This window comes from Zonotrichia leucophrys, chromosome Z (genome assembly GCF_028769735.1).
Source record: "Zonotrichia leucophrys gambelii isolate GWCS_2022_RI chromosome Z, RI_Zleu_2.0, whole genome shotgun sequence".
NCBI lineage: Eukaryota > Metazoa > Chordata > Aves > Passeriformes > Passerellidae > Zonotrichia > Zonotrichia leucophrys.
Window position 1 is genome coordinate 49,075,067 of NC_088200.1, and position 26,378 is coordinate 49,101,444.

At 35.4% G+C, this 26,378-nt stretch overlaps 1 protein-coding gene across 9 annotated transcripts in view; it reads right to left on the bottom strand.

Annotated features, from left to right (window-relative positions):
• The window catches only part of AGTPBP1 (ATP/GTP binding carboxypeptidase 1), a 65,080-nt gene that overhangs the window by 20,393 nt on the left and 18,309 nt on the right, over positions 1–26,378 (bottom strand). For all 9 annotated transcript variants that reach the window (XR_010443007.1, XR_010443008.1, XM_064735137.1 and 6 more), the window contains exons 7-25: positions 26,145–26,291; positions 25,757–25,888; positions 23,813–23,906; positions 22,155–22,192; positions 20,427–20,635; positions 19,843–20,020; positions 18,328–18,425; positions 17,193–17,309; positions 15,880–16,592; positions 12,363–12,446; positions 12,022–12,108; positions 11,787–11,935; positions 10,246–10,333; positions 9,400–9,544; positions 6,535–6,688; positions 5,594–5,774; positions 4,098–4,227; positions 3,608–3,739; positions 1,766–1,942 (exon numbers count right to left, since the gene is read on the bottom strand). Coding sequence is in view for 7 of the 9 variants with exons in the window: in XM_064735137.1 (XP_064591207.1) it covers positions 1,766–1,942; positions 3,608–3,739; positions 4,098–4,227; positions 5,594–5,774; positions 6,535–6,688; positions 9,400–9,544; positions 10,246–10,333; positions 11,787–11,935; positions 12,022–12,108; positions 12,363–12,446; positions 15,880–16,592; positions 17,193–17,309; positions 18,328–18,425; positions 19,843–20,020; positions 20,427–20,635; positions 22,155–22,192; positions 23,813–23,906; positions 25,757–25,888; positions 26,145–26,291 (3,053 nt within the window). In the remaining 2 variants the exon portion in view is untranslated. The remainder of the gene's footprint in view (positions 1–1,765; positions 1,943–3,607; positions 3,740–4,097; positions 4,228–5,593; positions 5,775–6,534; positions 6,689–9,399; positions 9,545–10,245; positions 10,334–11,786; positions 11,936–12,021; positions 12,109–12,362; positions 12,447–15,879; positions 16,593–17,192; positions 17,310–18,327; positions 18,426–19,842; positions 20,021–20,426; positions 20,636–22,154; positions 22,193–23,812; positions 23,907–25,756; positions 25,889–26,144; positions 26,292–26,378) is intronic.

Consider the following 26,378-nt stretch of genomic DNA (forward strand, 5'->3'; position numbering starts at 1 on the left):
AGTAATCCTTTTCATGCTTTGAATAAAATGCAGCAAGGATGCCCAACCACAATAAGACCAGCAAAGCATTTCAGACCTTTATGTTTCAATCCCTCAGATCTGAACTCTCATGTCCTTTAGGATGGGAAGTAGGAGGGAAGGGAATTTCTATAGTATAACTTCTCTCTGTTTGGAAATAACATATTTTGACATATGTAATCTAATTTATACTGTAAGTGTATTGACAAACTTACTGGCCCTACTCCTTCCACAAAATAAATCTCAAATAAACCAAATAAATCTAAAAAAAACCAAACAACAAAACAAAAGCCCCCACAAAAACCGTGGGCTTAAGCCTTTTCGTCTTTTTAATCTTCTCACTGGAGAAATGCAGCTCTTTGATAAGTACAGTCACCTTGACTTTTTAGATATATTTTCTTAATAAGTCTGAGCATTATCATAGTGAGAAAAAAATTAAGAATCTTCCTGTATATTCAGAGGATGACTAAGTGCTCACAAATTGCTTTACTCCATAAAATGAATGGCAGAAGACTAATTTAGTCTCATCAGTTAGTTTATATGACATAAAAGAATGCTCTTCCCTTGAGTAAATGATTCTTCCACAAAATTCAGCCATTTTTTCTTTGCTTACTGAAGAATAGCTTTGGAGGTTTAAGCATCTTTAAAGTTTGTCCACAAAGCATTTTCAATTCACTTTTCTGAAGTACTTCCTGCAGCAACACTGCTAAAGCTGTGCGGGTCCATGTCTAAGAATATTTTCAAAATTTCAAAATAAGCAAATTGGATGAGCTATCTTTTTTTAAAGCTCTATAACGAGCTTTATCATCTGAGGAATATTCTGACAACAGCAGGCATGCATCTGTTGTTAATTGACAAAATGTCGTGCTTACAGGCCTACTGAAATTCTCCAAAAAACATCTGTCTTCCTACTCTATAGGGATATAAGCACCGATGTTGGAGCATACATTAACATACTAAATATGTCTTGTTCAACTCTTTTTTTTTGTTTCTGTCCCACTCAGCCTTCTGATCCTCTTTCTGTCAAGCACCTTATTTGAGGCTTGTGGTCATTTTCTTGATTAGCATGCCTAAACTCAACTTTCAAACAGAGGAAATCCATTCCTTTCATGCATGGTGTCTTGTAGTGAGACACTACCAACAGAGTCAGTCACCTTTTGTTTTCAGGTATGCAGCCCTGGTAACACTTTCCAAGGAGAGAAAATTAAAACAAATTTTACATCAAGAAGCCACATCTATGTGAGTTCAGAGATGATGTGTAATTTGTAGTGCTAGTAAGCCTGTATGAAAGTGTTTTAATTTGTAAGCCTGTTTCCCCAGCTATATAGGAAAATTCTGTACGGGACACTGCTAAATATCTGTTGAAGAACCATGATCTGCCTTGGTGAAGTCTGAAATTGCCGTATGTAAAGAAAATTTTTATTATAGTATTGGCATACACTACCACTCAATCCTAATAATCTGTTGGGCAGAATAGTTCTGTTTTTTTTTTTAACTGCATGCATACACATGTGCTACAAGCAATGATTAATATTAATCTTGTTAAAACAGCCATAAGCATAATTGCTATGCAACCTACAAAGCTGAAAATTGTATCATTTAATCCTAACATTAGCCTGCTCAGACCTTGAAAGGTTTCAAAAGCCTAAAGCAAGCAAGAATTGAGCAAGCAGGGTTACAGAAGAAGATACCAATGCAAAGGGAAGAAATTAAAAAGTAAGAAATATTATCTGATGTATCCTCTTACTTTATACTTGCCCTGGTCACATCCACATAATGTGCTTTCCATTGTGTAGCTCCTTTGTACTCCTATCTCTCTCCAGACAACAACTCGTGCTGTAGATTCCTTGGACTTTTCCACTACAAAGCTGCAGCTACCCATGCAGAACGCAGGGGCAGTGTGACTCAAGATCTTGGGGAGTGCCTGCAGGACAGCAATTTGAAAAAAAAACAGTCATTCTTTTATTTGCCATATGGATGGAGGTGAAAAGGGACCATGTAATCACAAACCTTTACCAGAAAATTTGGTGCAGTTTGCATTAAAAAAATAAGAAAGAAACAATTCTCCATCTTGAATTTTCAAAACTCAGTGTGTTCAAGTAATAGTGTCTTCAGGCCTTTTCCTAGTTTTTAAAATCCCTTTTTTCAGGTTCAGTCGCTAAAATTGTTAGTCATGTGGATAAGGATCAGGATACAGAATACATTGAATACAGAATTCTCCAGCTAATCACCATCCCTCCGAACTCACCAAGCTAAGTTTGCTCAAATTAAGTGTACCACATACTCCACATAAGTATTTAATTCAACTGCAGATTGTTTCAGAAATCCCATTTACAGACCTAACAAAAGCAATATTTTATTAACACATAAAATTCATTTGTATTAACAAAGCACTAGGTCCATATTTCACTTCAAGCATGTGAATCAAAGTTCAGTTCTGTTTACATGACAGTTTCAGTGAAAAGGTCACACAAATAATACATATTTGACTATTGACTATTACATATTTGACTGTTCTTTCCAGTTTTTATTTGTGTCAGTTAAGACAAAACATATGACTGCTTCAAATTTATTATTTCAGTAGTAATACATAACCCTATAGTGCAGGCTTTCCCAAATATTTTGGTCCACCTTTTTGAAAATGAAATGCTTTGTCCAACAGCCCTTATTGACTACTGCCTTTTGTGCACTACAGTAGTGCACAGTGAAGTGACAAAACCCTGCATACTTGTGTTAGAGTAGCAGACATGATTTGCATCTGGCTCAATATCCAGGAAATCACACAGGAAAATCAAGAAGCCATAGGTTTTGTTTTGTTTTTTTTTTAGTGAGGGAGATTTAAAGAGAAAAAAATAACCAGAAAGCATCTATACTCAAGGATGCATAACAAGTGTTTCAACATGCATTCACATGCTTTTGAAGTTTAACTCTGAATCTTAAAAATAAAAACAGAGCCTGCACACCTATAGGTAACACAGGTCTGCAGTTCCCATGAGGCAGCAATGGAGGGAGACACATAGAAGAAATAGATAACACTCCAAGAACCACATAATTCTCTAAATTTTTTGCCTTTTTGAAAGTTTATACAATGCAGAGGATGTGTTTGTGCAAGTTTATTATATATACCTAATTAGGGGCACATGTCTTAACTATACATCTATATATAAAGGAATAAATAAAAAGGTATCTTGCATATTTCCATATACAAAAATAAGTATCTCAGAACAATCCAGTTTTTTGCCTTGTTGCTAGAATATTGTTTGCCATGCCTCAATGACTTGTTTTTCAATCTAGCAATTATAAATGCACAGAAGCAAATTTTCCATCTATTTTCTATAAAAGTAATATTAAACACAACAAAAAGTAAATATTGGTGTAAAGAAACAGAAAAAAATAAAGCACTCTATGTATAATGTTTAAAGCTTCATGAAGTGTACTTTGAAGTACACTCACAAACTAAACAGAGGTGATTTTAAATAAGTCTGCTTATGCTACAGTCATTATTTGCACAGGATAGGATCAGGATACTATTTGAAGAGGATGTTCCACACCCATGCCAAATAAAAGATACAAAAAAGGTCAAACTCACCCTGTAAGCAGGGTCTTCCATCAGGTCACAAGAGGCAGCATTAACACTTGTATGCCACATTGTCTCTTTGATGCTGCAGCCATACATAAATACATTCTTTTTACGAGAATGACCATGATAATCACAGTAGACCTATAATAAATAATTTGGCAAAATAAACTCAAGGCATATGGAATCAAAATTTTAAGAAAGTAACAGAAAGACAATTTTTTATTAGTACTGTTGAACGTTCCAAAGAATTAGGCAACACAATCCCTTGTATAATTAACTCTCATTAAGACAAAAAGTGTGTGATTCATCTAAGGAAGGTTTAACCTTCTAGCCTAGCCAATGTAACAGATTTACATCTACAGGTTTGCAGAAGACCAGTTCTCCAAGTCAAATTTAAGCGTGACATGGTTTACAAGACCATTTCAAAATATTTTATTTATAGACTAGCTACATAGACAAAGTTAAAAAAATTCAGAATTGCTTACACATACATACTTACCAAAGGCAAACGTTTTATAGCAGCCAGATATTGCAGTAACCCTTTAGCATGGTAAATAGTGGGATGCAGATCTGGATTTGGATTTTGCCACTGTCTGTTTAAATCTTCTCCACTTAAAGAGCAACGGTGGCTATTGTGGGGGGGTGGAAAAACGCATGATGTAGTCCGTATTATCATACTTTTAAATAAGCCTCCCCCCCACCTCAAGTTTTCCTCATCAACACTGCTTCTTTGGAAGGAGTCTGGCAAGAAATAAACTTCAATTTTCTAACATGCCAAATAATAGAAATGTTTGGGGTGCTTTAAGCTATGTTACAGAAACTCTAAAAATAAATTAGAAGCAGCCTCTTAGGTGAAGCCAAATGTAATATTACTTATTTGCTGTTGAAACTGAAGGCTTACAATTCTACCCAAATTCTAGTTCAAAATCAGTAATTTCATACATATGGTAGCTTTACAATTTGGTGTCTTCAGTAATTTAAAGACTAATGTCAACTAGAAATCTAATACTTGAAATGTGAAGTTGTTAGGAGATAAGGAGCTGTGAGAAAAACAAGGACAAAAAAAACCTGAAACAACCCAGGAAACAAAAAGACCATCTCTGTATTCAGTCAGCTATCAGCAAGAACTTTTAAACTTGGAGGATTTCATGATCATGCAGTCATCTTCACTACATTTGCCTTTAGACTGTGTCTGCTGGGGCAGCCTTCTTAATTGTCCAATTGTCCAGCCTTTAACGTCCCTGTATCCTGAATTATTTAATTACAAGTATTCTAATATATACATTCTTTCACATATATAAAGACAAGGTTCTACGGAAATCTATTATTAGTTATACTTTCATTATTTTGTTCACAAAACCTTTTAAAATAGTACCTACAGTAGATGAATGGAAACTGTAATTTCACCATAGCAAAATTTCCTGCAACCAAGTAAATGTAAACTGCTCAATGTTTACTCATAGCAGTTTCAACAAGTTCTGAAATATCCCTTATATTTATTGAGAAAAGTGTTGAAATAACTACTATTAATAACTTCAAGCAAACCAGGATACTCTATTACCCTCTCTCTTGTACACCTATTAACTTCCCAGCTTTTAAAAAAAAATTATGTAAAAGACTTCCTTAAATATAAGGCACTTCCTTTTTTTATGTACACCATGAACTTGTTTAGCTTTTTCCAAATGCAGGTCTGATCTCATAAAACTCCTACAGAAATCCAAGACAGAGAGACAATTAAAATTTCATGTCAAATTGCATAGGAATGATTATCATCCATGAACAACTGGAAATATTTTTGTAAAACTGAAATTTGCCAAGGAATGTAACTGCCTTTTAAGAAGCCAAAAATCCTAGCAATATTGCAAGTGTTTCTTTTTTATCACGTTACATATTGCATTTGCACTTTTGCAGGATCAGTTTAGATTATTTCTTTTTAAATATTGATGTAAAGAATTAGAGTACAGGTTAAATATTTGTGATTAAATATATGCTTACTTTCCATTGATGACACCATCTGGATTGAGCATAGGAATAATTTTGAAAATATAAGATTCCCGTAAAGACTGTGCATTTGGACTATTGCTCATAAGGTATTCCAGTGTTCCCTTCATAACCCAGCTTGCATTAGTCTCTCCAGGATGCACACGAGCAGATAGGAATATATAAGGACGATTCCCTAAAAGAAATATCCACAGAAATTGCAAAATATGATTTAAGCTAAGTAAACAGTTCGTTGATTAGAAAAAGAGCCAACAGCCCACTGCATTTATAACAACACAAAAAACATTTGTAAGTTGAGTGTTACTGAGTATGGGTATTATTGATAGAGCTTGCCACAACATTTTTGAAAGGACTGCTAATTACAAAACTATTGCAATGGAGCTTTAAATTTGATCCGACAATTACACAACCAATTTGAGGTGGCAGTTATGATTCAACTTTCATTACTTTTCTCCCAATAGCCAAGAAAAATACTGAGGTGGACAAACAAATCAGGAAATGGCAAAAGCTCAATTCAAATCACAATAGCTAGATATTAGCTTTATGAAAGACTTTTTTGACAACCTCAAAACCTCATCATTTTAAGAAAAAAGTTACTTGTCCAGTATTGTTTTCCAAGAAGTGCTGTCTGCAAAATGGAATGTACAAACCTAGCAGCAAAAATTTAAAATACATTAATATATACTCTTACATATATATACACTATATATACTCTTACTCTTACAGATATTTTTATCTTGATTTCACTACCACAATTAAGTATTATTAAACACAAAACAAATCCTGAATGCTGATGCCTCTCAGCTTCACGAAATTTATTAACCTTATTTTACATTGCTATTTTTACACTGCAGAGTAGTTAAGACTAATTTTTTTTCTACAAATACCTAGTTTTACATTATTTTCAGTTGATAAGAAAGAAGAGTTATACTTACTGAACTGATAGATATGTTCATAGTAATTGGACTCTGGCATGGCTGTAATAGTGACTAATGGACAGCTGTTGCCAGCCAGGGTCTTACAGAGAACATCATGACGAAAATATATCTGTTGAGGGTTGTGCATAGATTCCAGCTTCCTAAGATGCATCTTCATACCAAAAATAATGAAAAAATACTTCAAATTCTTTGCAGTCACATATGACAGCGTATTTCAAAGGTACTATATAACAGATCTTTCTTTTAGATGTTCTAAACAATATACAAGTTTCCAGGATAATTTTGACCATGAAATACCATTTTCTACATCTCTGACTGATTGAACACTTCTCTTTACAGAGTCTGGTTTTCCAACTGCTTTGAGAAAGAGGAAGGAAAAGAGGGTAAATTATTGTACACAGATGGTACTATAAAGGTATATGGAAGGTAAGAACCTCTGCTTCATTAAGGTTATCTGATCAGGGACCTTTTTGCTGCAAAAAGAGGTAATAAATAAAGAAAGAATCAACACATGGGAACAGACAGCTGAGATGTAATGGAAACCATAGCAAAGACCAAAGTCACCGGTCTCTCTTTGAACAGGTCATTAAGAATCTACAGACAAAAACTTGGAGAGAGTTGCCTGATAAACAAGCAGAACGGGGTAATTTGGGGCATTCAAGAGGGGGGTGTGGTACCATACAAAACTCAAGCACCTGATTCCTACAGCGTGCCCTTAGCCATCTCTGCGCAGCCTTACTCTCTACCCTGTGCATCCAAGCGCTATGTGGACTAGTGCAACTAAAAGGACAGGTGTAAGTCAATCTGGGGTCAACAGCTGGAATGCACAAGGGTCTCAGCAGCAGTAGCTGGAGAAGCCAACCTCTTGGGAGCATTTCTGTGGGTACCACAGGCTATGTGTCCCAGGTCTCAGCTACTGCTGGACTCAAAGCAGACTCCAGCAGCTGGAGCTGTAAGCACTCTTCACTCAGTGGTGTCAGCAAAGAAGCAAGGGGATGTCTCACTGCCAGTAACTGTAATGGGTAAAGGTGCTGGTATCCAACCACTGAGGCAAGGACAGTGTGTCCACCAAAACGCATCTGGTGGGACAGTAAGTGTTGAGTTTCTCAGTGACAACACCTGAAGCAGGAAAATGGGTTGCACGACCATGAGCCTGGTAACAGCTGCTAGGGACTGGGTGCGGGGGAAGCACACACATTTTCCCTGGAGCCAGTGTATGTGGCGGCACACGTGAAACTTGCTAGTAAACTTCAAGGTAAACTACCCAGACAGTATGGGCCCCAGTCAAGGGAGGGCCATCTAGCAGGCAGACAGTCCACGCTGGCATCTGGGCAGGGCCACGAGTGCAGAATGTCTCTGAGATGAGTGTGCAAGTGCAAGCATCTGTTTGCTAGTGAGCATCAGGCTGGACTAGACTGCAAACTGGAGGCCTGCACAGCAGGTAAAGACACCTGGGACTGAGGCAGAGCTATAGCACAGACGGGCCATGCCAGTGCTCCACAAATACATTTCTAATTCTAGACAGTAGGCCAGCTTGTACTTTTTCTAGTGAACAGCAATCCACACCAACTGCAGAGGAGGATGGGGTTCTGTAGCTGCTGTGCAAATCACTGTAGTGTTACACAGGGGTGTGCCTTGTCTGTGCAAGTCCGTGCAGCCAGCCCTGCCCAGCAGGAGTAGGCATGCACAAGTATCTGTGTATAAGTCTCTTTCTCTCCCTGGGATACATACTCAGACTTGCTAGTGAATATATAAGCAAACAGAAAAGCAGGAGCCATGTCCATCAGCCTGGGACAGAGACCCCAGGTACCTTGGTTGGCCTCCACCAGTTGGGCAGGAGGAACCTCCAGGACCAGGAGCTGCTGGAAGCAGCAGTTGCTTATGACAGCTCTTAACAAGTACCTCCTTCAAAAGCTGGCATAGTTTAAAAGTGAAAAGTGAAAAGCTGCATTTAAAGCTGCATTTAAAGACTGTCCACTGAATCCTCTGCTCTGCTTTTATTGCTGTGACAGAGGAAAACAAGAGACATTCTATCCAAATGAATTTTGCTTAGTATTAAAAGGCTCAGAAGACTTATTTAGGCAATTCATACATCTAAAAAGATCTCTAATTATCTTAGTTACAGCAGCTTTAGTTATCAAAAAGTATACGTAGAACAGCAGGATATAAGTCATTTAACACAAATATTCCATCAAATTAGCATGGTTTCCAGTCAATTATTACTGAATCAAAGAAAGCATAAGGTTGAAAGGGATGAGAGTGGGCCATCTGGTCCAACCTCCCTGTTTCAAGCAGGGCCAGGGCCATCTTATAGCACATTGCACATGACTGCGTCCAGACAATCCCTTGAATTCCCCATGGATGGAGATTCCCCAAACTCTCCTTGCAATCTGTTTCAGGGCTTGGTCACCTGCGCACAGTAGTGAAATTCCTTCCCATGTTCAGGTGGAACTTCCTGTGCATCAGTGTGTGCCAGCTCCCTCTGGTCCCAGTTCTGAGCACCACCAAGGAGAGCCTGGCTGCATCCTCTTGACAACCCTGCTTCAGATACTTCCAGAGGTCCCCTCTCAGTCCTCTCTGCTCAAGGTCTTTCTTCATAAGAGAGATGCTCCAGTCACATAATCATCTTTTGATACCCAGGAAACCCATTAAGCCGTAAGCATCGATTTTATTTTTCCTGGGACTGTTCATTAGAACAACCTATACATTTTGTCAATCTAAATACTAATATTATGAAAATTCTCCCTTGAAAGGAGCATTTTGAACTTCAAAAAAAAAGAAACTAAATTAATTCAGTCACTAATGCGATATATTATACTAATACTATAAGTATTCATTTATGCAATAGATACAGCTTCTCACCTTTAAAGTTGAGTATGTATATGGATAATGGTAAGCAAAGTAGCACACATCTTCTTTGTGTTGGAAAGTCACAGTGAATGTAATTGTGTAATAGGATTTTCCTTTCTGGCCCCCAGCAGCAATTGAACTTCTTGAAAAGTGATTCCTAAATCAAAAAATGAAGGTAATACACACATTAGAGTAATTCTTCATACTATTTATTCTTCTGAACACACATTCCAAGAGTCAGAAGGACTTTCAGGGACTGTATTTCTCTCCTATGTACATACAGGTTCACACCAGCTTTAAACATACTTTATTATAACAGTGATACACACATTCATTTACATTGATAAAAGGTGAGCAAACAAAAACAAGCAACAAAATAAAACACAAAAATCAGAAAAAGTAAGCAAGCAAAGAGCTACCAACCAAGAAGCATTACATATTGATATGCTGCACCATCTAATCCTGTGTTTTAGAACTCCTCTACAATAATTCCATCACAGATTACAGAAGGCTCATCACAAGGACTATGAGACCAGCATTACTGGAAGTTACTAATAGGATTTCAAGTAACCATACATCTACAATATTTCCTTAAAAGCTTCCCAGAAACAGTGTCCAATTTCTAAGAAAAGTATAAAATATTAACAGCTTCAATATAAGTGGTATGCTTACAAAATGAGACCTTGTATATTTCTATCACACATATTACTATCTGTAGTGACTCAGAAAAAAAACCCTTTTCACAACTGAGTAACAGAACTATTAAATGCAGGAAAAAGAACTTCTGCTCAAAAACTGTACCTCATGTTAATTGTCAGTGGAAGATTTGCTGTATGTTTAGTCTGTGTATGTACTTACTTGTAGTAACAAATATCTGTCCCAACACGAGTCCAACACGGTCGACAACGCAGTGCTTCCTGAACAGAATACATGAGGGGCTGCATACCTGAAAGAAGAAAGGTATCTTTCTTCACTTTTACCTTAAGAAAGGTATCATCTCACTTTAATCCTTACCATTAAACAGAAACTTATTAACATCACCACTTACACACAAGTCTACAAATTACCTCTACTTATTCACTCACTACACTATACTATCTGAGTATATTGTCTTTAATGTCTGGGTATTGTACTGTGTGCTTTTTAAACCAGATGACAAAAGATTGCCGATTTTTAGAAAACAACAACTAAAGAAAAGAGCAAGACTTGTGGAAGACCAAAATGGAATGTTTAAATGAAAGCTGAGGTTTGCATGAGAGGTAGATTGCAAGCAGTGTTCAGTTCCACTCCATCCAACTCACACTATGAAAAGGCATCACAGAGTACACAAAAAATTGATGCTATCAAATTATTCATGTAAATAACTGAAAAATAACTGATATTTCAGGACAATTTTTTTAACAAGTAATTCTTTAAAGTCTATTTTTTGATAGTATACTTACAATGAATACTTAATATGAAGTTAGAGGAGAAAAAATACATACTAATTGAGTATAATTTATTTATAATCTAATTATTAGTCAACCGCACTGACTGATTCAATCAGTGTATTAAAAAATCAAAAGAAATTATTAAGTATGCACAACATTAAAAAAAAATCTAACATAACTGATAAGAATTAGTAAGTAACTTAAAACTATCTTATTACTGGTCAAACTACCTAGTGTTCTGTGACTTTATCAGTGTAGAGGAAAGTGTACAACAAAGGAGAATACAATATTATTTGGTAACAAAATTTTGAAGCTCGAGGTGGGAGGAGGAATTTCTTCCTTCTTAAAGGACAAATTTCAGAATATATATGAGGAAAAAACAGTTTTAAGATGAGTGACATACACACTCCCAGACAAGAGGAAGAAAGGTATTTTCAGCCATTTGTAAACGTTTGAATGAGGCACACACTGAAAACACTACTTAATAGAGACAGTGATGCTCATTTAAGAACCCCAGTACTTCAAAGTAGATTTACTTTTCCTTACCATCAAAAAGACTGTTTTGGAAACTCCACTTATGTTCACATCTACCCCTATGCAGAAATGGATTAAGGATGACTACTGTTGTTCTTCTTGATGTGAGTGAATCAACAAGCTTTGCTGCTGTCCTCCCCTGCCCAATGGTCCTAAGACAATTGTAGTTGCAGCTCCCAGTAAATTTCTTCTGCTTCTGCCTCACTTACAACAAAACTTCATTTAAAAAACTGACAGCCCTCAGTTTAAGATGCATTTCTTCTTTTTAACCACAGCTATCAAAACATTTTCTAGCAATACTATTAAAATAAAGAATTTAAACTGACAACATGAATACTGCTAATCCTGTGGAGGAGGGAAGGAAACAGCTGGGGTAACTCAGCCATAGGTATTTTTTTTTATATTTCTTCTCAAAGAATGGGAAACATATCTTACCATAGTTGAACTGACTGTTTGACTTTTCACAGTTGATTATGTTAAACCGGTAACCAATGCCAGTTTTCATTCCACTGACTTCAAAGTAGAACCACTGATGATAATGATTGCTGTTTATATCTGAGTTCAGAATTAGATCATATTCATTTCTGAAAATTAGCAAAAAAAGATCAATGACCATAAAAAGCAGAAATAAAAGGCCTAAACCATGAAAAGTAGAGTTGAAAGATCTTACTTTCTGATCTGAATAACTTTGCGCAGGTTTCCAGATTCAAACTTGGAATTAAACTTCAGAACATCTGCCTCCTCTGGTACAGAAAAACTGTGAGTAGAAAAAGGGACCAAAATGAATAAAACTTAGCTAAAGCAAATAGCTTTATTTTAGTCCTCACTTGTCAATTCAGAAACTGTTTTGATCCTTCCTCCAAATACAGCCCAGATAGCAAAAGCACTGTTATGTCAGACCAAACTTTGTATGAAATCTGCTGTAAATATTATGAGTCACATCACAGAGAAAGTAGAACTGGAGTATTAGAGTATTACTTGAATACTGTTTACAGAAAGGTAGAAACGTACCTCGAATTATCAAGGTCATACACAACTTTATCTATAATGTCATTTTGATGAATCAGCCTTTCAATATCTTGACAGATTTTTGTCCTAAAAAAGAAAAGAAGAGTTCTCACTTAAAGTGTCATTTACCATTTCCAATCACAAAAGAGGAATTGCCTCATACAGGAAAACTAATGGAATTGACATGAAGACAGGGTACAGTTCAGACAGACCTCAGCTTCACTGCCACTTATATGCGCATAGTCAAGGTGTACTTAAGTTTAAGCACCTGCATTCAGAGCTGCCTGAATCCAGTATTTGTATCTGAGGGACCCGAGTTTTCATTTACACAACTCACTAGGTTTTATCTGAAGGAAAAAATTGCAGTTTCATACTTTATAATAGAAGCAGAAATTACTCACACATTACTTATGTTAATGCTTTAACACATGACAACACTTGATAACATTAGTAACTTAAATGAATCCTACCATAACCAAAATTAAAGAGTTTTAGGGAGTAGCTTGTACAGTGAGTGTGTTAGTGAACTAGCTTTTCACCTCTGGAGATCTAAGTTCATTTATCGACTACGTAACAAACAAGAAAGAATTTGGTGATGTCAGCCAAATATGAGGTGTGTGCTTATCCAGATCATAAAACCATTGCACGACTGGCAGTATCTAGGTCCTGGCTTGGAAAAGTAAGAATGTGCTGCAGTTCAAGCATGAAAAATAGTGGCAGAGCTGTGTGGAAAAGCTTGCACAGCACCTGCAATAAGAAGAAAAGGAGGTAGATTAACAATGAAGAATACAGAAACAGAATGGTAAAGTACATTCAGGCTGGAAATTCTCAATTGAATTAAAATAAATTCTCTTAACAAATGAGAAACAGAAGGTAAATGCACAACTCTAGCACATTGTGTTAAATTGAAATTAACTGAAAAAGAAAAGAAGTCTCAAGTTCAAGTTCAACTGACAATATTGTGACAAGGCTGACTCACCAGAATCCACCTGAATAGGTTCAGCTCAGGACAGATTCACAGATTTTTGACCTTACACTTGATCTTAGAAAACTCATTTGATCTTGGCATGCCTCAGCTCTAAAATGCCCTAACACTTCCTAAAATCACAGGAGTTTTGCCAAGATAAAATCCATCAATGAAAATCCATTGTAAGTATTTTATAAATAATAACATCATTTAAATACCATTATAATTACCAGTGTAGATGAAAGCAAAGAAGATGCTAATGAGAATGTATTCAAGATGCTCATGAGAATGAGAAGCAGTAGCAGACATTTTCACGTTCCAAAAAATGAAGATAAACTATTTAAAGAAAATTCAAGGAAAAAGAAATCTAGAACCAACACTGTTGATGTGAGCCCTGTGCTTAGAGACTACTCCTTTGAGGATCCTGCTGATTAGAAAACACTAAAATGTATGGAAAAAAAACCCCAACCCAACTAAATTTTTAAGGAATAGAAATGCCCAAATTTATAGGGTATTTTACTATATAATAATTTTCTTCCTAAAAAGACAGAGTAGTATAAAACACTTCAACTATAATCAATAGAATTTATCCTAACAGTAATACACTGGTGAGATATTTGGTGATAATTACATGCTACTAAATTTAAAAGAGAAAGAAAAAGCACTCCAAAGCACAAATTCAAAAACATTTAATCTCCTGGCACATCGCAAGAGTAAAAAAAGCCCTAAATCTTACATTGTTCTAATAAAAATAAGAAGAAAATCCATTAGGTCACACCTTAGACCCCACACAACATTTTCTCAAATTACTTGGATGGATTAAAACAACTATTTATTTTCTAAGTAAGATGTACCCAATGAGCAGTGACTAAGTGTTTACAGGACAGAGAACATAAATCACACTGACTATCAAGAGTTAGGACACAGCTCTGTAAGACTTAAAAGCTTTTCCATATCCCTTACCAAACAATTTTTACAATCTGCTATTAACTATGAAAGCATGAAAAGATTATGCCCTTTTTTAACAAGTTATCAGAAGATTTTTATGTTGCAGTAACAAGATTGAGTTGTTTGTAGAAAATGGAATTCTTAAAACAGTTTTCCTTAAAAATGTGTTGCATGATTTTTGATTCATATTTAGCCATATTACCTGGTATTTCATTCTTTTTCCCACAAGAACTCAAAAAGTTACTTTCAACATAAAAAATACAACAAAATTGAACATTTCAAGTCAAAATATACCTTAAAATTATCTTCATGATCTAGAAATCACCCTTGTGTACAATCGTACAAGGTTTATTTTTCCAGTGTTATATATCTAACAATGAGACAAATTGTATCTGACTTCACTCAATTTTTTTATTCAGGGAAATTCAGAATTATTAATTACTACAAAAACATACATAAGGATTTGCAAGATTTGCTTAAATGCAGTTCTTAGTTGATTCCTGACTCAAGACTATCTCCCTTCTAAATCAGCTGAATCTAGCCAATAAATAATCTGCTAGGGAAGATTCTCCTCCTTCAACACTGAATAATATGTTCATTTTGCCATTAGTGTTCCAGAACTTGTCATTTCATTACAAAGATCACTTTTTTGTTACTTGTGTGAAACAGCTCCAGGATTTTCATTCAACCAGCTAAAGACACTTAATCTCTTAATCATTTTAATATCTAAATATAAATACAAAGAAACTCATTAAGTTGGTTATAGTTATGAGTATAAAGGTGAAGGCACTCAGTCCCATAATTTTTTAGGCAAGTGGCAAGGTCTCATAGCTCTACATGTTCTGCTAGTGTACTCACATGTCTTTACAGTAACTCACTATGTAATATTACCTAGCTTTTCATAGCACTTTTGTAAATCATTCTGAAAAATATCATCACTCTTCATCATCTTCTATTATCTCTCAGTGAAGAAATAAAAGGGTGTGTTGACATGATTTTTTTGTATGTCATTCTGCAGGACCTAACTCAAAGTGGATCTTCTGCATTTGTTAAGTCTAAATTCCCTTACACTAAGAACACTAAAGCAGAATACTTTAATGTATTAATTTTTTAACTATTTCCACTATGTTTACCTGAAAGACAGATTTTTAGTTCAGCAGAGAAAAGAGGTGAAGAATCTTTTTAGTTATTAACTGCCTTATCTTTGCTAAGACCTGAAAGGAGCAGTCAGGTGAGGATTTTTTAGTTTGGTTTCTGGTGGGTTTTGTAAGTTGGCTTCCTATTTTGCAAACTGCAAGATTCACAAGGGAAATGAGGGGAAGGCAGAAAGGGAAAATATAGACTGAATTTCATATTTAGAAATTGAATTCCAGAATTAGCAATTACAGAACCAGACTGTGTTCCTCTTTATGGCTCTGCGCTGATCAACGCATACTCACCTACCTTCAAACTGCTTTTCACTGGAAACAGTTTTAGATGCCCAAGTAAACAGTGCAACACTGTTAATCACAGCCATAGCTAGGGCTGGGTGGGAGCTCTGGAGATCATCCGGTTAATCTCATCCTAAACACTGTTTCTAAGTGTTTGGCAACTCTAGTAACTCACCTCTGCACTCCATATCGCCTTTCCAGAATAGGTTCCTTAAATGGGGGTGGAATATGTCCAAAATAATCTGGATAGGCCACTTCTGAGTATTCCGGAATAGATTTTGTGTTCTTCACCATTTCAAGATAAAGATCACAGTCATGAACTGGTGATACATCAGAAACTTGAAGCGTGCCATGTTCTCCTGATGAACTAGATCTGGAATCCTCCTCCTCCTCTGAATCCACTCCGGTGCAGCAGAGTTTTCCCAGCTGGACAGATGATCCTTCAAAGAGACTACCTCCACAGGGTGAAACGTGCTCACAAGGTTTACTAGAAGCAAGTGTGGTAATGCCAGCTTTGTTTTCCTTCTCTATTACACACCCTGTACCAGAATATTGATCATTTTTTGTACTGTTCTGGAGACTGATTCTGTCCAAGCCTTTCACAATTTCTTGGCTTAGACATTGGGATGATGGAAGCATGTTTCTTTGATCATTTTGCTGATGTAAACTACTGCCTTTTGTGTTATCTTTCTTTGGTAGTTCCAGAAACACTGGCCTTCTATTGCATTCCTCTGTCAATAAAGGACTGCACTCCTTTAAAGCAACTCCTTTTGTTGATGGGTTTTCTACAGCAGAGTGCTCTTCACTGGCTGTAGGAACAACAATAGGTCCACTCAAATTTGCATCAGGTACAGAAGGCTTTGGTTCCTTGGAAACTAAGTCCCATTCCTTAAAAAACAAAGGTGAAAAAAAAATTTAAAAAATTATTAACAAAAAAAAGTAAATAGTTCTAAAGTTTCATGTATATTAGGAACACTTGTCTTTCCTAGTTTTAAATGTAATTAAAAGGTGACAGCTGTTATAAGGCATAGGAGCAATGAAGTTTGTCTTTTACAAAAAGGCTTTAAAGCAATAACATGCAGCTCATTAAAAACAAAGTATAAAGTCAATGGAATTGCCTGGATATTTTAACTACTTATTTTAAGTAGGTGTACAGCATTTGAGGAGATGTCTAATACAATTAAGCACTCTCAGAAATCTCACATCCTTCTTCTCTATTTTCCTTTCTGCTGTATACAATAATCAGTCATCAGAAAGAAAATAGTTTTCTTTACGGCTACTCAAAGTTCCCCCTTCTCAGTAAGACTGAAGCAACCATAACACGTAACTAAATAACCTACAATAAAGTACTCCCACCCATATGTAGGTCCAGAACTGCAGACCCCTGATTCTTGCCTAGAAGAACTATCCACCCAAAAAAGAACATCAAAGTGTATTCCAGAGTCAACCTGACATGGCCAGAAATGTCCTGGGAAAAATATACTTTACCTGAAAGTTTTCTGAAAGTTCTGGGAAAAATTGCTCATACATTTTCAGTTCTTCTATAGATCTTCCCAGTTCCTGTCTAGGTTTCAGTTTATTAATATCAGTCTCAATATCATCATTCTGAAAGATCACCAGAACAAATTAATCTTGCATCCAAAATTAATGATGTTCTACAACATTAATCTGAAACATTCACCTTTACTCTTGACAGCCACGCTTTAAAAGATAAAAATACCACTATTTTAAAAGCAGCTGAACTGCAGCCTTCACCATGAAGATTTAGACTGCTCAGTATTATTAGTATGCCTAAGCCTCCATTTCAACAGCAATACTGCAAACATCTCAATTTTCTTGCCTTCATCCAAACTTATTATACACAGATATCAAATTTTACATGAAATCTCCTGTATATTCCCAGTACAGAACTTGGAATGTGAAGATTTCATCCGATTGCAGTGACAAAGCAATACTGCTTCTATGGAAGACACTCCCTCCATCAGGGTTCATGAGATCCTTGAATATAATATGTTTTTCCAGTTCATGGACTGACAATTCTATTAACTCCTAACTACCATAACATAAAAATACAGAATAAGGCAGTTCTGACCAAATACTCATCCAAGTCCCAGATGGCAGCTAGAGAACACAAGAATATCCTCCCTAAGTGGTACAACAGTTAGATGTATGATGTCTACCTCTACAGCTGGCTGAACTTCAGCTACCTTGCTGAAACACTGATCCAAGTCAATCCCAGTCCAGAATTCTGGAAAAGGTTAGAGCAGCTCCTACATGTGGACCACCAGCTTATGTGACAAAAGCAGGCTGAGAGAAGTTTAAGTTGGGAAGACAACACTGCTAAAGGAGTCTGTGGTTCTGTTCCACTGCACTCCAGATACATCAAGTGTGAAGCAGACAAAATTGACAGAAATCCTGAAGCAACCTGAACAAGAATGGTTGATATTTTTAAGCAGCACCCACCTTCTTTAAGTTTCTGAAGCATTTTTAATTTTAGAAATTGCCCTGAAAACCTCCTCAAACTGTTTCTAACATTTAAAATGCACTTATTCATCAGATTCAAGCAACTTAAATAAAAAATCGCTATACCTGACTTTTGCCCATTAATTTTGTCTCTACCAACCTTAAAATGTTGGTCCTTGTCATCATCAATTTCAGTTTCAACTTCTGATTCTGTTTCAGCATCATCGTTATCATCACTTTCATCTACTACATCATCCACTACAATAATAAAAAAAGGTTTTGAAAGGCAGATTATACATTTAATCCAACTATACATGCTCAAAGGAGATTTTTGATGTTCCGGGTTTACTTTCTTTTTTATGTACTCCTTGAAAAAAGTGTGAAAACCAACTAGTAAACTAGTGCTGGGGCAGCAAAGTTTTCACATAGCGTTTTCCATGCAGAAAATTTGCTGGTTGTCATTAAAAGGCTCATTCAGAGGTTTACAAATTATGCTGATTTTTTAGTGTACTCAGAATGACTACATGCACTTCTTTTACAATTCTTTTACAATGCTGACTACAGAAGATTATACTTTTAACAAACCCAGACCTCTACCCACTCCGCAACATTCCACATGCCTTTTAATATAGAACTTCTTCCTTTTAAAGCACTATGTATCCTATTTCCTTTAGGCTTTTCGCTTCTTTTTATAACAGGTAAAAAACCTATTAAAAATCATATCATTACCTCACTTTATAGTAAACTAGGACATTTCTAAACAATCTACTGTATTGAGCAGAGATTTTATTTATGTGGGTTTTGAAACACACTTCTAAATCTATTTTCTACTTTGAAGACAAAACATAAACAATCTTTGAACTTCTGGAGTCTGACCCACATGAACCCCAATAGGACAGCTTACTTTCAGACTATGACTACATTTTGTTTCGGGAGATATCATGAATAAAAGATATTAATAAGCTGACTTTGACCGTTCATTTCAGATTAACTTTCTGACAACAACTTCATTTGTTGCTTACTGGGTCGGATACTATACCTTATTGAAATATGTATTAATTACCTGAAAATAATGAAAGGTGTTCACGATGGGATGAATCAATTTTCTACAAAGAACCATATAAATGCTTTGCAGTACAGTGTTTTCCAAGAGACTGCAACAGTCCAAGAAAGCAGCTCTACTTTCTTATGCAATTGAAGGAATAACCACAATAACATAAAAAAGGCAGTGCTTCAAATGGCGAAAGTTAATCTAAATTCGTCACATGCTAACTTATCAAAGTAACAAAAAGAAAGGAAGGCATAAAAGCTCCTGTAAGACAGGATGTAGGCTACAATACATTCCACATAGGAGAATGTATATGCTGCATGAGTTGAAAGAAAAGACCATTTAAGTTTGAATACAGCCTGTTCTTTACACTTCAGAGTTTGGTGAACACCTTTTAGTCCTTGTTTCCTCTTTTATTTTATAACCACATAAGTCTGGACAAAATTTCTATCACTTTAAACTTAACATTAGAAATTGGAACTCCACACCAACAGTCACAGACCCTTTGCTCGTTGAGAAGTGTCTCAGAGTCCTTTTAGCAGAGAACACAAACAAGTGCATTTGATTCCACTTTCCATAAAGCAAATTAGACATACTGAAAGACAAAGTACTACAAAATCACCATACCATCAGGAGGCAAATTGTATAGCTGAGCCACAGGACCACTGGCAGGAATAACTGGGAGTTGGAAATGGAAAGTACTTTTAATAGTTGGTAACGGAAGACGATTTTTGGGAAAACATTTTCTCATTATTAGGCTGGATGTATTGACGAGAGGATCAAGAGTTCTTACAGCAAGGCACTCCTGTTAACAGGAAAATAAAGAAAAGTATTTCTCAAATTGAAAGTCAAACTGCATTTTATATTATTTACAAAAAAATTGGTTCATGTCTTCTTCAAAGGACAGAAAAACTTCTACCAACTCAAATTCACCTTCTTTAAAAATCCAAACTTTGCCACAGAAAGGCATTTTTACCCGCGCTTTTTTAAAACTAAGTTCTACCACCCCTCCCAGAGATAGCCACAGCAAAATGACAGCAAACACAAATTTAATTCTTTACTCTTTCAATGTTTCAGTGGGGTACAGAATACAGTCCTTATTCCCATAATCAGGAATGACCATCAATCTCATAAAAGAGATATGACAAACTTGAGGTCATAGCCAAAAAGGCAAAAACAACAACAAAAAACCCCTATCAGGATAAACTTACCTGTGAAGTGTTGTAAAGAATTTTCATCCCATTGGCATCAATAAATGCTTTTCTTCCCAGTTTGATGTTTGTAATACTTTTAATGCACTGTAACACTCCTTTACGTATCAGCATGTATCTGTGTCGACTGTCGTGACGGTGCCAATCAACATAAATGGTTAGAAGTACCTGCACATATCCTCTGTCTACTGCTCTCCTGGCATTTGTTTCTTTGCAAAAAAAGTTAAGAAAGAAAATTAAAATTGCCCAGTGACTTTGATATTACTTTCAAATTTTACTTTCAATGTTTAAATTATTCTTTTTATCCAAGTAACTGAATGTTTCAGTTTGAGTAGTATTTTAGCCACCCTTAGCAGAGTTTTACACCAACCTAAACAGAAATGACTGGAAAATTAAGACCAGTAGCCTAAAACTCATTCTTGGAACATTTCACATAAGTTTCATGGTTCACTAGAAGAACGGCATGCATTACAATTAAAAGACAATTTTAAGATGCCGTAACCCAGTAAATTAAAAATCAAAAATATTTCTACCAAGCATACCTATCACTATCTACACACACTGTCCAGATATAAGACCTGAAACAAACTTTTTTCGTTTGCAATCCATATAGTTTTACATCTATCACTCAAATTTCATAAGCTGAAAATAATTCTACCCCAAATACTGGGTAATCAGTATGACAGCTGGAATATATACATTTAGTAGACTAATGTTGCTACGAAAATATTTAATCATACAAAGTATATGAAGTTACAAGTTACAACCACTAAGGAGAAGATATCCCTAAGTAAATTAACAAGACCTCCTGCTTTAAAACAAGCCTTTTGAACGCCTCATTTTCCTCCTCAATACTAAAGTTTAATTGCCAATTTACAGAATGGAATACTGACAACAACTTGGAAATATTTATTTTTCTTAGCTACCCAAGGAGAAATTGCAAAATTCATAAATACACAAAGTGTAAGATAAAGGTATCACATTGAATAAACATTGATAAACTCTGTGACAGTCAGTACAGAAATTTTTCACCATTTGTGTGAAATGGTTTTCTGCAAATCTCATCACGTCTCAATTCTTATTCAACTCCACTAAAACTACTACGAATGCTGTAACTTTAACACAACTATTTGGAGAAAATGAGTTTTTAACTCCTTGCTAGTTACAAGGCTGGTTCAAAATCTGCAGAGATGACATTGTGAGGATCGATTGCTGCTGGTTGAGACAGTCCATGTCTGGAAACACACCACTGGTTTTGTTACCTTTAATTCTACTTCATCTGTCACTGACAGATTTGTTATTGGGACCCAAGTCCTAATCATTCAGGAAGGTACTAAAGAATACCTGTATTTTCCCTAGGCATCCAACAGATATTTCCAGATGTATGTGTAAAAAAGAGGCACAGGATTTAAGCTACAGACATCTATCACTGAATGGCTGAGCTGAGTGACTATAAAAAGATATCTGTCCACCTTGGACCTAGATCAGTTCTGCAGAAGCAGTGCAACCTTTCTGCTGCATAACCGACAAAACACTAACCAAGTATTAAACATTCATGTATATACAACATAAATAAAGCATCAGAAACTGCAGATGAAACTTATTTATAGGTTTCCTGGCCTTATTTTCGTTTTGGCTATCAACTTAATGCTTAGTTTTACTGTGTCCATATATACACACACACACATTATAGCTCAAGTAGACATTTTCTTGTAATCAAACACTTACTTGATTTTAGCAATGCAGCAAGTGTGTCTAAAGCAACCCTGTCAACATAACAAGAAAAGTCAAAACAGCAACCAACCAGTAAGCTTAATCTATAATACTGTAAAACTATATAAAATATTTACTGCTTACAGACTTATAAAGAGTCTAACTTCATGTTTTCCTGGTTGCACTGTAGCACACACTTCACTTTTATATTACTACAAGATCATGTATTTGAAGTCTGATGACAAAACTTAAAACTATCAATGCAACAGCTATACAAGCTTCCAGCTTTTGCAAAAACACTGAAAACGTAATGTTTATGACCAACACGCACTGGCTGTGACACTCTGAAATTCATGTCTTTGTTAGCAGCAGAACAAGTGCTTCCACAAAGTACTGGACATTATTTTGGAAAAGCGTAGGTCAATACCCACAGGCAGTATATGAATATACTGAGAAGCAACACCCATCAATCTGTACTACAACACAAGACGGTCAGCATGAGATTTTTCTTGTACCCAAAGATGTTCCTCCAATTCAACCATGGAACAACAAAACGTATATACTTATTTTTCATCTTTTTGAGAAGAAGATAGATTTGATGCATCTGATCTTAGACCACAAACAAGGATATCATGATTAGTCACATCATAAAACAGTACGTTCATACATAGAATTTTAGCTGAGCCTTAAAGGAACAGGACTTGTTTTTTGAACCCTACTCCTGTGATCACCAACACAGATTTTGATCACATAACACTATTTCTTTTTGTAACAAAATTAGAATATGCACGATATGAGATTAATATTTTGCTAATCAGATGAAAAATTTAATTTTCTACTGGTATGTACTTTGAAAAGGTGGAGGTATATAAAGAAAGGATTATCTTCAGTTACATGCACTTTGCTACTTTTTAACCCTTAGTTCACCCAAAAAACCCAATCCAAATTTAAAAAACTCAACAAAGCAAAAAAGCCCAAAATCTACAACCACCACCTGAGTGAGAATCTAAAGTCACCACTTTCACCTATGCAGTGAATTTCAATTTTTTAACACAATAGCCCACAAGACAGTAAATGCTGGGGCTTCCTAATCTATGTTTTATGTTCTTGCTCCAGATGTCTATTTGCTTTGCAGAAAAATGGCAAAAAATTCTACTACCAAACAAAAGGGACAGTGACACACTAAAATCACAAAGCAGGTGATAGAATCAGCTGTATTGGAAGAGGGACACAAGGATCATCAAGTCCAGCTCCTGGCCCTGCACAGCACCACTCCCAAGAGTCACATCCTGTGCCTGAGAGCATTATCAAAATGCTCTTGAACTCCGTCAGGTTTAGTGATGTAGAAACAAACTGAAAAATGATGGGATTGTCTTGATCTACTTGTTATGATTTAGGGTTAACCACTGTACAGTTTCCATGCAGGAATATTAAAGATAAAAAATAATGTATATTATTTTACCAGTACGGCAACTAGACATTCAAGTATTTTGTGTTACTCTACTGGGAAAAATTAGAATTTCTCATATTTGTGATACTCCTCATCATCCTTCACTTTAATCTTCAAATATTAATTGTATTTGATTTCTCCAATATTGTTTTTCATTTACAAGTAAGTTTTGAAAAAACATACAATGTTTTATCATATAGTATATTAAAGAAATCTTACTTACTTCATAAGGCTAGTGTTCCTTTTACTAAAAGGGCCAATAATCTTAAACATCAGTTCTACTACTCCATTCTTTCCCAGAGATACTGCATTTACAGCTGGAAGTTAAAAGTAATCCATTTTAACATAATGGAGTAAGAAGGGCAAAAGAAAAAGATCCATATACTCAAAGCTAAAATTCACACACGTTAATTTTGAAGTACAAAACATGCTACACATTTCAGTTCTTTAAGACATACAGTGACAAGCAGATGGTACTCTACACATAATTAGCATGATGACCCAGTCCTGATAAAACTTGGAAAAGAAGAAAACTTAATTATTACTTCACAAATAAAACCACATACTACTTCCAATGCAGGCTTCTGCTTTCTCTGTTACTAAGATACAACACAAAAGCAATTTTCTTTATAGAAATTCAGAGTTTACTGAAACAGCAGGTATTCCAAAATTTCAGGTTCTATGATTTGTCATAAAACCTGACCCTTCAGTATTTGGACAAACAGGTATATTCACCAGGATTTGAAATCCAAGAGTCTGCTACAAAATTTTAAAATGCCAATTGGTATAGCTTTCCTGAATTACAGGCTCTGAATACATGTTCTCAGGAAAAAAAAAAAAAAAAAAAAAAAAGTAATCTATTTGAATGGGAGCAAATGAAAAGAAATAATGTTAAGACCCATGTTAGATGAATATGTGCTTAAAGTATATGTCTGAAGTACAACAGCCAACTGAAAATACAAACTGCTGACACAGACACAGAAATTCCATTCTTGACTGAGTTTAGCAATATGTTCTCCTAACAAACTAGGAAGAGAGCAGCTAAGAATTTACTTCAATATAATAAACACTGTTATCACTGCTGAACTTACTACGTGAACCCAAGTGGCAATTTTATCATTATAAGCAGCAACATCATACCAGAACCTAAGTCAAGTTAGGACTTACTCTTAAAGTAACTGTACAGAAACTTGAAGAATTACTACTCATCAGAAAACTACAAATTACAAAAAATTACAGTAGTTTTTCTTTTCATAAAGGGTGAGAAATACAGAAAAACAGAACTGATCTTAGAATTCAAATTAGAGACTCAGTCCCATTTTCAGGATGAAGCAAGTTTTCAGGTAAGTAATGTAACTAACATAACTATCTGCATTAGATTTTTCATTTTAGGAGTGTTTCACCTCATAATCAGACAGCTCAACAGAAATAAAGCTTCCATGTTTTGAAAATATTAAGGCTTTATGAATTATTGCTGCTCATGTGAATGACCTGATTTGATAATCTTACAGATTACCAAATCAGTTCTCTGCGGGGGAACAAGGCCATGTTTTAAATTTCTTGCACATAAATAAGAAGATTAACAACCATTTCAAGCTTAAACGAAAAAATTAGGAGCATCTAACTGACAGCAGAGATACAGAAAGAACCTCACTATTTTCATCAATTTCCTACTGCCTGCCAAAACAACCAGGCTTTTGTGAAAGAATATTAGTCCAATAGTGGAGAGTGGAGCTCTTGAACAAAAGGAGTAAGGAAAAGGTTAAATTAAGAAATAATTAGGTTAAATTGAAATATTTTCTGTGTTAACCAAGTTTTAAATTGGTAATAAAGAAATAAATATAACATCAGAAATAAAAAACATGAGAATGAATAATAGTTATTTTGTATCTCTAAGTGCTTCTGCCAGCAAATCGCTAGCATTAGAGCTTTAAACATCAGCATTTATGCAAATTAGATGGCTCAAAATTCCACACACCCAATAGCACTGATCAAAAAAATATTTCTTTCCAGAATTTAAGCATTTTGAGGATATAAGGAGAAAATTCTCAGAAAAAATAGTTTAAATAACAAACATTAAACAAGCACTCCAAGTTGATATTTTAACCTTATCTAGATAAAAAGCTTTATTTACATAGGAAAGAAAATAACTTTCTGCAATACTTACAGTTGGCTGAATAAACTCTTAATACTTGAAGACATGGCAATACTAGTCTGTGGTTCTGCAAATTATGCTTCACTAAATTCAATGATATGTTTAGGACCCCATTTATTCTTGCTTTCACGCCAATCTTCCTGTCTGACATCAGAGAAATACAAAACCAATCACACTGATTTTGAAATTGTTAAAAAAAATAGAAGTTAAATTACTGAACTCTTTCTACCAATGTCAACTCTGCTTATCTACTTTCCACCACTCTTTCCTCCCTTCTAATTTACTTCACTTTAATTTTTTACTTCTCTACCAGTTCTGAGTATGTAGATGCTTACACAATTACAGAAAAAAATTATTAAGTTTCAATTATAAGCCTGTAATTATTAAGCCATAATATCACCTTTTGGACCAATTTTTGCAAGGAGAGTATGAAGAAGCACCATTAGTTCTTCATTCGGTGGAGAGTCTTTGCTGGCACTCAAAAGCAGCTGTAACAAGGTCTGTGTCCCTCCTTTGGTGACTAAGACACTTGCTCTCCGACCACCACCTAGAAATTAAAACTGAACTGATACATCTAAAGCAAAAGAACAATTAAATATCTAAGATATAGATATAATGACGTTAGTCTTTAGAA